Source organism: Lynx canadensis, chromosome D2 (genome assembly GCF_007474595.2).
Source record: "Lynx canadensis isolate LIC74 chromosome D2, mLynCan4.pri.v2, whole genome shotgun sequence".
Taxonomy (NCBI): domain Eukaryota; kingdom Metazoa; phylum Chordata; class Mammalia; order Carnivora; family Felidae; genus Lynx; species Lynx canadensis.
Window position 1 is genome coordinate 73847570 of NC_044313.2, and position 13590 is coordinate 73861159.

Consider the following 13590-nt stretch of genomic DNA (forward strand, 5'->3'; position numbering starts at 1 on the left):
CATCTCTTCCTCCTCCCTAAACACTGATAATTTTTCCTGTCTCCATAGTTTTGCCTTTTCTAGAAAGTCCTATAGTTGGAATGGTACAGTATGAAGCCTTTTCAGATTGCCTTTTTTTTTCACTTAGTAACATGCATTTAAATTTCCTCCATGTCTTTTCATGGCTTGATAGCTCATTTCTTTTTAATGCTAAATAACACTGCATTGTCTGGAGATAGCACAGTTTGTCCATGCTTCCAAGTTATGGCAATTATGAGCAAAGCTGCTGTAAATATCTGGGCGTTAACTTTTGTTTGGGTAAATACGAAGCAATATGATTGCTGGTTCATTGGAGTCATTATTTTTAATTCTTGTGATTTTAGTGAAGGCTCTGATTGCAGTTGGTTTTTCATGTGTCTTGATGTCCAGGAAGAGAATGAACTGCTCATGCTGGCCAGAATATTTGGTTTGTATGACAGTTTTGTTTATCATTGTAAACTAATAAACCTATATTCTAGCATCTGCTTCAGTCTTTTGCACATTTGAATTTGGTAGACTGAAGCTAATAGGGCCTTCTCACCCATGGCATGTAGAAGGCAGAAGCCTGGATCTTACAATGTTGGGACTGACTGATGCCGTGGTCCTGCCCAGCTGCCACTTCTGTCCGTTTTCCCATCTGTACTGATTTCTGTACTTGCTAGTCTGTCGTTAATGGACTGGATAAGAACTTGGCAAACAGTAGGTATGCTTCACCAGACTTACAGCTGATCACAGTTGCGTGAGGGCCTTGCACTTTCCACCTGTGTTAGCTTGAGAAGTGACTTGTTCCTTGCAGTGTGAAAGAATGGCCTTGTGTGGTGCATCCTTCCTAATGGAGCACCAGCTCCATTCATTCTGACAACTTTTATGATGAATAACATCTGTTGTATTTATTTCTTCTGTGAAGGGCTTTGTTTGACAAAAAGTGGGTTAAGACACAAAAGAATTGTGTCTGGCCCTTTTTTGCTGTGTTATTTTGGCAAGTGTGACATAATAAGAAAAATATATTTGGTCTCTGCCTCTGGTTCCTGACCTAAAACTCCTCCCCCAAACCCATGTAATTTCCTGTGTGGTAGGGGATGCTAGGAGCATCTTTTGTTAAACTTAAAAATAAAAACTGCCTGTTATTTTACCAGCAAGAGATGGGCTCATTTAGGACTAAAATAAACCCCCTGCCTGGCTGGCTCAGTTGGTATGGCATGCAACTCTTGGTCTGAAGGTTGTGAGTTCGAGCCCCATGTTGGCTATAGCGATCACTTTAAACAAAAACATGTCTGTTTAAAAAAGGAAAAAGGGGCGCCTGGGTGGCGCAGTCGGTTAAGCATCCGACTTCAGCCAGGTCACGATCTCGCGGTCCGTGAGTTCGAGCCCCGCGTCAGGCTCTGGGCTGATGGCTCAGAGCCTGGAGCCTGTTTCCGATTCTGTGTCTCCCTCTCTCTCTGCCCCTCCCCCATTCATGCTCTGTCTCTCTCTGTCCCAAAAATAAATAAACGTGAAAAAAAAAAAAAAAAAGGAAAAAGATGGGCTTACTTAGGAATAAAAGAGAATTGTAGTCCAGAACAAATAAGCTGTGGCAAAATCCATGGGCAAGTCCAAGGGAATAAAGGAGAGGCATGCTTTTTTTTAAGGAGGAAAGGAGTAAGTTGGGAAGTCTGTTATAAACTAAATCCACTGGGGGTACCTGGGTGGCTCAGTTGGTTCAGCATCTGACTTCAGCTCAGGTCATAATCTCAGTTTGTGTGTTCAAGCCCCACGTCGGGCTCTGTGCTGACAGCTCGAAGCCTGGAGCCTGCTTCAGATTCTATATCTCCCTCTCTATCTGCCCCTCCCTAGCTCACACTCTGTCTCTCTGTCTCTCAAAAGTAAATAAACATTTAAAAAAATAATAAACTAAGTCCATTGGAGGAAACTGAGAGTGTGAAGTATGGTGGCTACTCATTGTCTGAGCTGTTGCCCAGGGGATAAAGAAAATGTCTCTTCTTCTGGCTGGAATAATAGAGGAGGATCTGGGTGCAAGGTCAAGTCCATGTAAAGTGCGGTTCCGCTCTTCCTGTCTGCAGCTGACTACCAATGATGGTAGAGCGTGAGTGCTCCCCCTGTGAAACCTCCTGACTACGTTTTAGTAAAATTTCACATGTTCTAACATTTGGTCTTCCACCCCTGTTCCCAACACCAAGAGCTTCTAAAGAAGGAATCTCCAGAGTGATGAGCATCTTTTTGTATGATAATGAATGACTGGTGACTGGGGTCCCCTAAGTAGCTTCAGGGTAGGGGCTGGTTGCCAGAAAGACACCTTAATTAGAAGCTTGGAACTTTCACCACCAACCCCCCACCCCCCCCCACCCCCGCATCCCTCACCTCCATCCTCTGGGGAGGGAAGGGGGGCTGGAGATGAATAGTCAATCATGCCCACATGATGGAGTCTCCGTGAACATCCCTAAACTGGGGGGTTTGGAGGGTTTCTAGTCTGGTGAGAGGGTGGTGTACCTCAAACCGTAGGGATAGACACCTGCACTCAAGACCCTTCTGGATCTCGCCCTGTGTACCTCTTCATGTAGCTGTTCATCTGTTCTCTGTTTTATCTTGTATAATAAACCGGTAAACGTAACGGTTTCTTGGAGTTCTGTGAGCAGTTCTAGCAAATTGTCAGACGCGAGTAACGGATGTGGAAACCCCTGATTTTATAACTGGTTGCTGAGAAGTCCGGGTGACAACCTGGGACTTAGGACTGGTGTCTGAAGTGGGGTCATTATTAGGGGACTGAGCCCTTCATCCAAGGGGTCCGCGCTGATCCAGGCAGTTAGTGTCAGCTTTGAGTGAAATTGTAGGACACCCAGTTTGTCTGCCAAGAATTGGAGAATTGTGTGGTGAGGAAAAACCCACACATCTGCCTTCAGAAGTGCTGTGAGATTAGAGGAAGAACGTTTCCCTTGAGCCAGTGACGTATTTCCCCACAGCTTCAGTTTCTTATCTTTAAAACGGAGATCCTATCTCTCCATGCTGCTTAAATAGGGGCTCTCAGGAGAAGCAGGACAAAGTTGAAGCTCTTTACCGTGTTGTACGAAGGTTTTACCTTGGGGCTGAGCCTCTCTTCACCCCTGCTAGTCTTTTTCTCCTGCTATGACTGTTGCCCCCACCCCTGGGCCCCACCTCCAGCTGTAGCTTGATTTTTTTTTTTTTTTTTTTTGAGGTTCCCTAAATAGGTCCTGAACTCTCCACTCTGCCTTGGGCTCACATATTTTCCCTTCAAGGTTTGCCTCCTGTTAGTACTTCTTTCTGCGTGTCTTTCCTACCCACCGGCCCTATTATCTGTCTTCTTATCTATGCTTCCATATCACCTGTACTTTCTTTTATTTCAAGATTTATTCCTTTATATAATGGCTGCTGGTTTTCACATCTGTCCCTGTTAGAAATCTTGGAGATGTTTTACGGTAAGAAACTGTTGGTTATTGGTTATTTTGCTATCCTATTTGTTTTTCCTCTTTATTATTTCTTGCCTTCTACTTTTCTGTAGGTTTAATTTGCTCGTTTTTCTCCCCTCAGCATTTGAGATAGATGATTATCTTCGATCTTCTATCTAACCTATACATTTCAGTCCATAAGTTTCTGTCAAAATGCCACTTATAGATACAATCTCCAGATTTCAATGTGTAGTATTTTTATCATCCTGTTCAAAATATATTTTTTTTAATTTTTTTTTAATTTTTTTTAACGTTTTATTTATTTTTGAGACAGAGAGAGAGCACGAATGGGGGAGGGGCAGAGAGAGAGGGAGACACAGAATCGGAAGCAGGCTCCAGGCTCTGAGCCATCAGCCCAGAGCCCGACGCGGGGCTCGAACTCACGGACCGCGAGATCGTGACCTGAGCTGAAGTCGGACGCTTAACCGACTGAGCCACCCAGGCGCCCCTATTTTTTTTAATCTTTAATGTTTGTTTATTTTCTGAGAGACAGAGCATGAGTGGGGGAAGGGCAGAGACAGAGGGAGACACAGAATCCAAAGCAGGTTCCAGGCTCTGAGCTGTCAGCACAGAGCCCACCGCGGGGCTCGAAACCATGAGCTGTGAGATCATGACCTGAGCCAAAGTCGGCCGCTCAACCAACTGAGCTACCCAGGCGCCCCTGTTCAAAATATTTCCTAATTTAGGGGTGCCTGGGTGGCTCAGTCGGTTAAGCATCTGACCCTTGATTTCAGCTCAGGTCATGATCTCATGGTTCTTGAGATGGAGCCCCATGTCAGGCTCTACGTTGACAGCACGGAGCCTGTTTGGGATTCTCTCTCCTTTTTTCCCTGCCCCTCCCCCCACTTTTTTTTTTCTTTTTTTTTTTTTTTTTTTACATCGTTTAAGGGTATGGTTCAGTAGCATTAGGTACATTCGTATTGTTGTGCAGCCATCATCATCATCCATGTCTAGAACATTTTTTATCTTCCAAAACTGAAATCTCATACTCATTAAATGGTAATGTCTCATCCTCCTCTCTCACCAGTCCCAGGCAACCACCGTTCTACTGTTTCTTAGGAATTTGACTGTAGTGTTCACCTTTTCTGACTGGTGTATCTCCCTCAGCATAATGTCTGCAAGGTTCATCCATGTCGTGGCATGTGGCAGAATTTCCTTCCTTTTTTAAGGCCGAATAATATTCCATTGCATGCATATACCATGTCAAAAAGAATAAAATACTTAGGAATTAAATAGGGAGGTGAAAAACTTACACAATGAAAACTATAAAACATTGCTGGAAGAAATTGAACACAAGTAAATGGACATCACATGTTCCTGGGTTGGAAGAGTTAATATTGTTAAAACGTCTAGTACTACCCAAAGCAATCTACAGATTCTGTTTGATTCCTGTAAAAATCCCAGTGATCATTTCTGCTGACTCTTGTAATTAGAACATTTAGTCATTTTTTGTTTCATTTATTTGTTGATAATTTGGGTTAATATTTACCATCTTACTATTTGCTTTCTATTTGTCTTGCCTGTGCTCTGTCCTTTTTTCCCTCTTTTTCCCCCTTTTACTGGATTATTTTTAAAGCTCTGTTTTTCCTTTCTATTAATTTGGTACTCATGCATTTTTTATTGAGTAATTATCATAGAGATAAAAACATGCATCTTTGACTTACAAAAGTCTAATTAGTAATTTTACTTCTTCCTGTGGACTCATGCAAAGACCTTGGAATACTCGAGTACTAATTCTGTTTGCCCACTTCTAATGCATATGCTGGATATTTTAATCTTTGTGCCTATTAAACACAAAGAGCTGATATTATTTATATTTTTATTTAATTTAGAGTTATCCATATATTTACTCTTTTCTTTTTGTTCCCCTCTGTATCTTCACATTTTCATCTGGGATAATTTTCTCTTAATATTTTTAACATTTATTTTTGAGAGAGAGGGAGAGCGTGCGCATGCTTGAGCAGGGGAGGGGCAGAGAGAGGGAGACACAGAACACAGAATCTGAAGCAGGCTCCAGGCTCTGAGCTGTCAGCACAGAGCCTAATATGGGGCTCAAACTCACAAACCGCAAGATCATGACCTGAGCTGAAGTCTGACGCTTAACTCAGCCACCCAGGCACCCCTGGGATAAATTTCTTTACCCTTAAGATCACCCCTATTAATTTTTCTTTGTTGAAAAATTTTTTTAATTTTTAAATTATAACACGCATATAAAAGATTTTGACCATTAAATTTTTTTTAATGTTTATTTTATTTTTTAAGAGAGAGAGAAAGGGACAGAACGTGAGCAGGGGAGGTGCACAGAGAGGGGGAGACATGGAATCTGAAGCAGGCTCCAGGCTCCGAGCCATCAGCGCAGAGCCCAACGTGGGGCTAGGACTCACAGACCGGGAGGTCATGACTTGAGCCGAAGTCAGGCGCTTAACTGACTGAGCTACCCAGGTGCCCCTTGACCGTTTTTTGTTAAAACATTTTTTTTTATGTTTATTTATTTTGCGAGGGAGAGAGAGCTTGCGTGTGCCGTGGGGGAGGAGGAGGGAGAGAGGCAGAGACAGAGAATCCGAAGCAGACTCAGCACTGTAAGCTCGGAGCCCGATGTGAGCCTCGAACTCACAAACTGTGAGATTGCGACCTGAGCCAAAGTCGGGTGCTTAACCAACTGACCCACCCAGGCGCCCCTTTATTAAAAACGTTTGATTGTTGTAAAATATATGTAACGAATCTTTCCATTTTAACCTATTTTTGAATAGACTTTATTTTCTTTCTGCACTATCAGCACAGAGCCTGACATGGGACTTGATCTCACTAACCAGAGATGAAATCAGGAGTCAGACACTCAAGCAACTGAGCCACACAGGCGCCCCTGGACTTTATTTTTTAGAGTAGTTTTAAGCTCACAGCAAAACTAAATAGCAGGTAGGGAGATTTCCTCCTGTCCCACCCCCACCCCCCACCCCACCCCGTTATCAGTGTCTCCCACCAGAGTGTGCATTGGTTGCAATTGGTTAACCTGTCTTGATACATCATTATTACTCAAAGTCCGTTGAAGTTCACTCTTGATGTTGTATGTTCTATTGGTTTGGAAAAATTGATAATGACACATACCATACAGGGTAGGTTCACGGCCTTAAAAATCTTCTGTGCTCCATCTATCCCATCTCCTCCTTCCCCCTGTTTTAACCTGTTGAAATATTTAATTGTGGTAAAATATACATAAAATTTACCATCTTAGCCATTTTTAAGTTTTATAGTTACATAAGGTATCTAGAATAGTCACTATGTAAGTAGAACCATACAGTGTTTGTCCTCTCGGGATGGCTTATTTCATTTAACATGATGTCTTCGAAGTTTATCCAGGTAGCATGTATGGGAACTTAATTCCTTTTTATGGCTGAGTATTCCTTGGTATGTGTATCACATTTGATCTGTCCATCTGTTGATGGATATTTGGGTTATTTTACCTTTTGGCTGTTGTGAATACTGCAGTGAACATTGGCATATAAGTATCTGAGCCTTTTTAACGCTTTTGGTTATATAGCTATAAGTAGAATCGGTGGGTCATATTTAGCTCTTTCAGGAACCACCAAACTGTTTCCACAGTGACAACACCATTTTATGTTTCCGCCAGCAATGTTGGAGTGTTCCCGCTTTTTCACATCCTTGCCAGCACTTGTTACTTTCCATTATTATTATTATTATTATTATTTTCCATTATTCTGATTATAGCTGTACTACTAGGTATGATGTGGTATCTCCTTGTGGTTTTGATTTGCATTTCCATAATGATTAATGACACTGAGCATCTTTTTATACGTTTTTGGGCCGTTTGTATATCTTCTTTGGAGAAATGTCTAAGTCCTTTGCCCATTTTTCAGTTGGGTTGTCTTTTTTTTTTTTTTTAAGTTTTAATTCCTGTTAGTTAACACATAGTGTTGTCTTGTTCTCAGGTGTACAATTTCGTACATCACCCAGTGCTCTTCTGCTATTTCACCCATTTCCCCCTCCCACCTTCCCTCTGTAACTATCAGTTCTCTATAGTTAAGGGTCTGTTTCTTGATCTGTCTCTGTCTCTTTTTCCCCTTTGCTTATTTTGTTTCTTAAATTCCACAAAATCATATGGTATTTGTCTTTCTCTGACTTATTTTGCTTAGCGTTACACTCTCTAGCTCCAGCCATACCATTGCAAATGGCAAGATTTCATTCTTTTTTATGGTTGAATAATACTCCATCGTGTATATATACCACATCTTTATCCCTTCATCAGTCAATGGACAATTGGTCTGCTTCCATATCTTGGCTATTATAAAGAATGCTGCTATAAACATAGGGATGTATGTATCCCTCTGATAGTGTTTCTGTATTCTTTGGGTAAATACCCAGTAGCGTGATTGCTGGGTAGTTCTATTTAGAACTTTTTGAGGAACCTCCATACTGTCTTCCACATAGCCGTGCCAATTTGCATTCCCACCAATAGTGCAAGAGGTTTCTTTTTTCTCTACATCCTCACCAACATCTGTTGTTTTTTGTGTTTTTTTTTTTTAATTTTTATGTTTATTTTTGAGAGAGAGCATAAGCGGGGAAGGGGCAGAGGAAGACACAGAATCCAAAGCAGGCTCCAGGCTCTGAGCTGTCAGCACAGAGCCTGACGTGGAGCCTGAACTCTCAAACCCAGAGATCATGACCTGAGCTGAAGTTGACCGCTTAACTGACCGAGCCACCCAGGTGCACCTTTTGTGTTTTTTATTTTAACCTTTTTGACAGGTGTGAGACATGCAGATGGCCAACAGACACATGAAGAGATGTTCCTCATCACTTACCACCAGAGAAATGCAAACCAAAACTACAATCAAAACTACAAACTAATCAATTTGTTATCAAGTTTTAGGTGTTGTTTTATATTCTAGATATTAAGCCCATATCAAATGAGTTATTTGTAAATATTTTCTCCCATTCTGTAGGTTGTCTTTTCACATTCTTGACCATGTCCTTTGCAAATAAGTGTTTAATTTTTGTGAGGTCCAATTTACCTATATTTCTTTTGTCGCTTGTGCTTTGGTATTCTAAGAATTCATTGCCAAATCCATGGTCCTGAAGAGTTATCTCTAAGCTTTCTTCCAAGTGTTATATGAGTTTAGCCCTTATATTAGCGATCTATGTGGGTCCTATGATGTGAGGTAGGGGTCCACATTTTTTCTTTGGTATGAGGATATCTAGCTGCCTCAGCACGATTTGTTGAAGAGATTGTCCTTTCCCCATTGACTAGGCATTTTTGTAAAAAATCAGTTGACCAATTATGGGTTCACTTCTGGTCTCGAAATTCTATTCCATTGGTCTGTATGTCATCTATCCTTATGCCAGCACATTGTTTTGATTATGGTAGCTTCGTAGTAAGTTTGAAACTGGAAAGTGTGTCCTCTGACTTTGTACTTCAAGATTGTTTTGGCTATTCAGGGCCCCTTGTGCACTTTCACTTTTTGAGGGATATTTTCACCAATTACAGTGCTCCAGATCACCAGTTACTTTCTTTCAGTGTTTTGAATCATTCGTTTGTCTTCTGGCTTTTACTGTCTTTACGAGGAAGTCAGCTGTTGATCTGGTTGTTTTCCTTTGATGGTAATCTGTTTCCTCTCCCCCACCCCCAGCTGTTTTAGGATTTTTCTCTTTGTCTTTGGTGTATGGCAATTGTATCCTAATGTGCTTGGGTGTGGTTTTCTTTGCATTTGTACTTTGGTGTTTTTTGAGCTTCTTGAGTCTGTGGCTTAATGGCTTTCTTTAGCTTTATAATATTATCAGTCCTCATTTCTTCAAAGATTACTTCTTCCACAATCTCTCCTCTCTTTTTGGGACTTCAGTTATATATGTAGTAGACCTTTTCATTATGCCCTTAGGTCTCTTTCACTCTAGCCCTTGTTTTTCATCCCTCATCACTAGGCTTCATTCTCTATATTTTTTCTGACCTGTTTTTTAATAATGTATGATATAGTCTATTTTCTTTTTATTTTTAACTTCTTGGGTTTATTTATTTTGAGGAAGACAGACAGCACAAGTGGAGGAGGGACAGAAAGAGGGAGAGAGAGAACCTCAAGCAGGCTCTATGCTGCCAGTGCAATGCCCGAAGTGGGGGCTCAAACCCACAAAACTGAGATCATGACCTGAGCCCAAACCAAGAGTCAGACATTCAACCCACTGAGCCATCCAGGTGCCCCTAGGATAATCTATTTGAAAACTCCACCCATTAGATTATAATTTGAATTGTGTTTTTCAGTTCTGGAGTTTTACTTAGGATTCTAAAAAATGGAGTTTTAAACTTTTCTGCAAAATTCTCAAGCTTTTCTTGCAAACATTAAATACAGTTAAAACTCCATCATGCAGATGCCTGATTAATCTGTTTATTGTTGGCTGTTGTTTTCCTTGGTTCTCAGTCACATAGTCTTTGTCTTTTTGTATGTCTTTGTCTTTTTCTTAGATATTTTTTAAGTGCCAGAAATTATTATGAAAACTTATAATTTGAGCTTTACAATAGTGTTATCTTCCTCCAGAGAGGACTGAAATTTGCTCTGGCATGTAGCTAGGGTCAGTAGCAATCCCAGATCACTTTAAACGTATCTGAGAATGAGATTATTTGAAGTTGGCCGTTAATCCCTACAAGGGCTAGTTTATTTAGAGTTGATTCCTCCTTACTCTTAGAATGAAGACATTTTGAGCCCAGTACAAATCCTAGAGAGTTTCTCGGCAACTTTCACCTTCCCTGGGAGGCTGTGATTTTCAATATTGATTTCTTAGCCCCTGAAATCTGTCCAAAGGTCTGTTCAGCTTTTTAACTTCTTCTATCAGAATTATCAGATGCCTCAAGGGGAAAAGATTGCTCTACATGCTTATTAGTTCAACTCTTTGGGTTTCCCTTTTCTCCACATCAGCCTTGTAATTCTTCACTGCCTTAGTAGCTCTCTGGTGCTTTCAAAGAGATATTTTATATTTTTTTAATTGTAGTAAATGTACATGACCAAACTAACCATTTTAACCATTAGTTTTGTTTTGTTTTGTTTTGAGAAAGGGCATGAGTGGGAGAGAGGGACAGAGTGTGGGAGAGAGAGAATCCCAAGCAGACTCCACATTCATTGCAAAGTCTGATGTGGGGCTCGATCCCATGACCCTGGGATCATGACCTGAGCCATAACCAAGAGTCAGATGCTCAACTGACTCAGCCACCAGGCACCCCCTTTTTAACCATTTTTAAGTACAGTTCAGTGGTATTAAGTACATTCACATCATTGTGCATCCATCATTACTATTTATTTGGAGCTCTTCATTTTTTTTTTAATCAAAAAAAATTTTTTTTTTTTTTTTACTCCTTGAGAGAGTGAGGGGGAGAGAGAGTGTGAGTGAGTGAAGGGTGGGGCGGGGTGGGGGATACAGAGGGATCTGAAGTGGGCTCTGCACTGATAGCAGAGAGCCCTAATGGGCTTGAACTCACAAACCATGAGATCATGACCTGAGCTAAGTCTGACACTTAACTGATTGATCCACCCAGGTGCCGCTGGAACTCTTTATTTTATATAGCCAAAATCAGGAGTTGGACATTTAACCGACTGAGCCACCGAAGTGCTCCGATATGTAAAATGATTTTTGAAAATAGTTTATCCAGGGGTGCCTGAGTGGTTCAGTTGGTTAAGTATCCAACTTCGGCTCAGGTCATGATCTCACAGTTCATGGGTTCAAACCCTGCATTGGGCTCTGTGCTGACAGCTCAGAGCCTGGACCCTGCTTTGGATTCTGTGTCTTCCTCTCTCTCTCCCTCTCCCCGACTTGTACTGTGCCTCTGTCTGTCTGTCTCCCTCTTTCAAAAAAAAAAAAATGAATAAACATTAAAAAAAAAAAAGTGTGCTGTAAAAAAATAGTTTATCTAGCTTTCCTATTTTTCACCAAGAAGGCTGATCCAGAAGTGAAACTCTCTATCTTTTGCACCTAGCACGGTGCTGTATCTGGTGTGGAAGGGAAGAGGGAAAGGAAAGAAAATGCTCTGGAAACTGTAAGGTGCTATACAAATATAAGGTGTGAGTTATACACAGCACAGTGTGATGGGTAGGAGTTGGCTTCTGGAGTTAGCATGACCTGGTTTTGAAGATGTCTGACTTCGGGCAAGTTATTTTACCTATGTTGACTAAGAAGACCATTTACATATAGATTTTTTTTATTTTGTGAAAAGCAGATTACTAGACCAGGACTAAAAAAAACTTGTGTATTTGCTTGGGAACTGGTAAAAAGAAGGTAAGAAGAAGAATCTGCTTTACAAAGCTGAAATGTCTGTTGTAAGGATACCAATGAGAAAATGCAAAGAAAGTTTCTGGCATTCAGTAAGTGCTTAGTAAATTTGTTGTTTCCTGCAGTTGTAATTTTTGTCGGCTTTTGAACCAAACATGCCATTGTATCTGCTGATTGCAGTCCCGGCTCTGAGGTTAGCTTGTCCTTTTCCAAAGATACTTTTCTCCCCCAGTGGTGTCTGTGTGATACGGTTCCTGGCACAAACTGTATTGGCTTGCCGAGAAAAGGAGTGTTAATGATCTCTGTCATCCCTTATTGCTTACCTGGTTTCTCTTATTCTGCTAGGACTCTGGCTAGGAGTGGAATGGGACAATCCCGAGAGAGGAAAGCATGATGGAAGCCATGAAGGGATTGTGTATTTTAAATGCAGGTAATTTGTCATGATGAATTTGCATGGTTATTTGGGACAATATTTAAGATTTGAATAAAGGGAGGTGGAGAAGAGGAAATGTTTGGCTTTGGGGGTAGTTACAATGTAGAATTTGATGTGTTCTAAAAACAAACAATTCCATTTGTACAACTTTTTTTTTGTTAGTGTTTAATATTTATTTTGAGAGAGAGATGAAGAGAGCAGGGGAGGGGCAGAGAGGGAGAGAGAGAATCCCAAGAATCCGCACTGTCAGTGCAGAGCCTGATGTAGGACTCGATCTCATGACCACGAGATCATGATCTGGACTGAAACCAAGAGTTGGACGCTTAACCGACTGAGCCACCCAGGCGCCCCAACAGATTTTTTTTAAGTGGATAAATATAAACATTTCTCATCAATTCATTAACAAGTGAGTCCACTAAGTGAGTAGTAAAAAAGAAAATAGCTTAGATATCTAGTAAGAAGCAGTTGATTGAACAAAATACAGAACATCCGAAGGGTAGAATGCTAGGCCACCATTAAAAAAGACTATATCATGGAAAGAGTTACACCTTATATTGCATGTCTATTAATATTTTTAACTGCTTGACTTCAGAGAAGCTGCATGAAGCTTTGAAAAAGATGGTGGGGTGATTTCAGGCAGAATCTTTTAAATTTTTGTTTGTTTTCTTTAGGTTTCCGTTCTCAAAAAGATCTCTTAACATTAAGCCTATTTTTCCTTAAATGTGGTACAGTGAACACAGTCCTGGCCTGGAAATCAAGAGGCCTCTAACTCTGTTCTTAACAATCTTTATGACCCCAAACAGCACTAAATTTATTAACCTCTAAAATGGGGATTGAAATTAGATAATAGCAAAATACGTTTCCCCGGCCTACCAGTCTGTAATTTTAGAATATCAGGATAGAAGAATCAGCATGTCCTTGGAGGCCAGTTGTGATTGCAGACATGGAATGAGGCCAGCTCAGAATCTGTCAAGAGTTCCTGGAGGCGAGGGCAGGGCGGGATGCCCGGGTGGCTCAGTCGTTTAAGTGTGTGACTCTGGGTTTCAGCTCAGGTCCATGATTTCATGGTTTGTGAGATCGAGCCCTATGTCGGGCTCTGTGCTGATGGTGCAGAGCCTGCTTGGAACTCTCTCTCTCCCTCTCTCTGCCTCTGCCCTGCTTGTGTTCTATCTCCCAAAATAAATAAACTTAAAAAAAAAAAGAGTTCATGGAGGATATGTTTAGGGAGGTGTGGAAATAGAAATTTCTTACCCTGGCCTGTTGCTCCCTCACCCACCTGAGCCATGACTGCATGGTCCTTCGTGGTCTTTAGGTACAGTGATATTTGCAGTCTTAGTTATTCTGAGTATAGAAATCAAGGGTTCTTTTGGTCCTGGCAGATCTAGGATTTGCCTAAAGTGCTGATAGGAGGCCTCG

General features: G+C 41.1%; 1 protein-coding gene across 3 annotated transcripts in view; it reads left to right on the top strand.

Moving 5' to 3' along the window:
* The window catches only part of TBCE (tubulin folding cofactor E), a 91548-nt gene that overhangs the window by 39895 nt on the left and 38063 nt on the right, over positions 1-13590 (top strand). For 2 of the 3 annotated variants that reach the window (XM_030335373.2, XM_030335372.1), the window contains exon 3: positions 12087-12171. The exons of the other annotated variant lie outside the window; for it this stretch is intronic. In XM_030335373.2, the coding sequence (XP_030191233.1) occupies positions 12087-12171 (85 nt within the window). The remainder of the gene's footprint in view (positions 1-12086; positions 12172-13590) is intronic. 3 annotated transcript variants of the gene reach the window in all.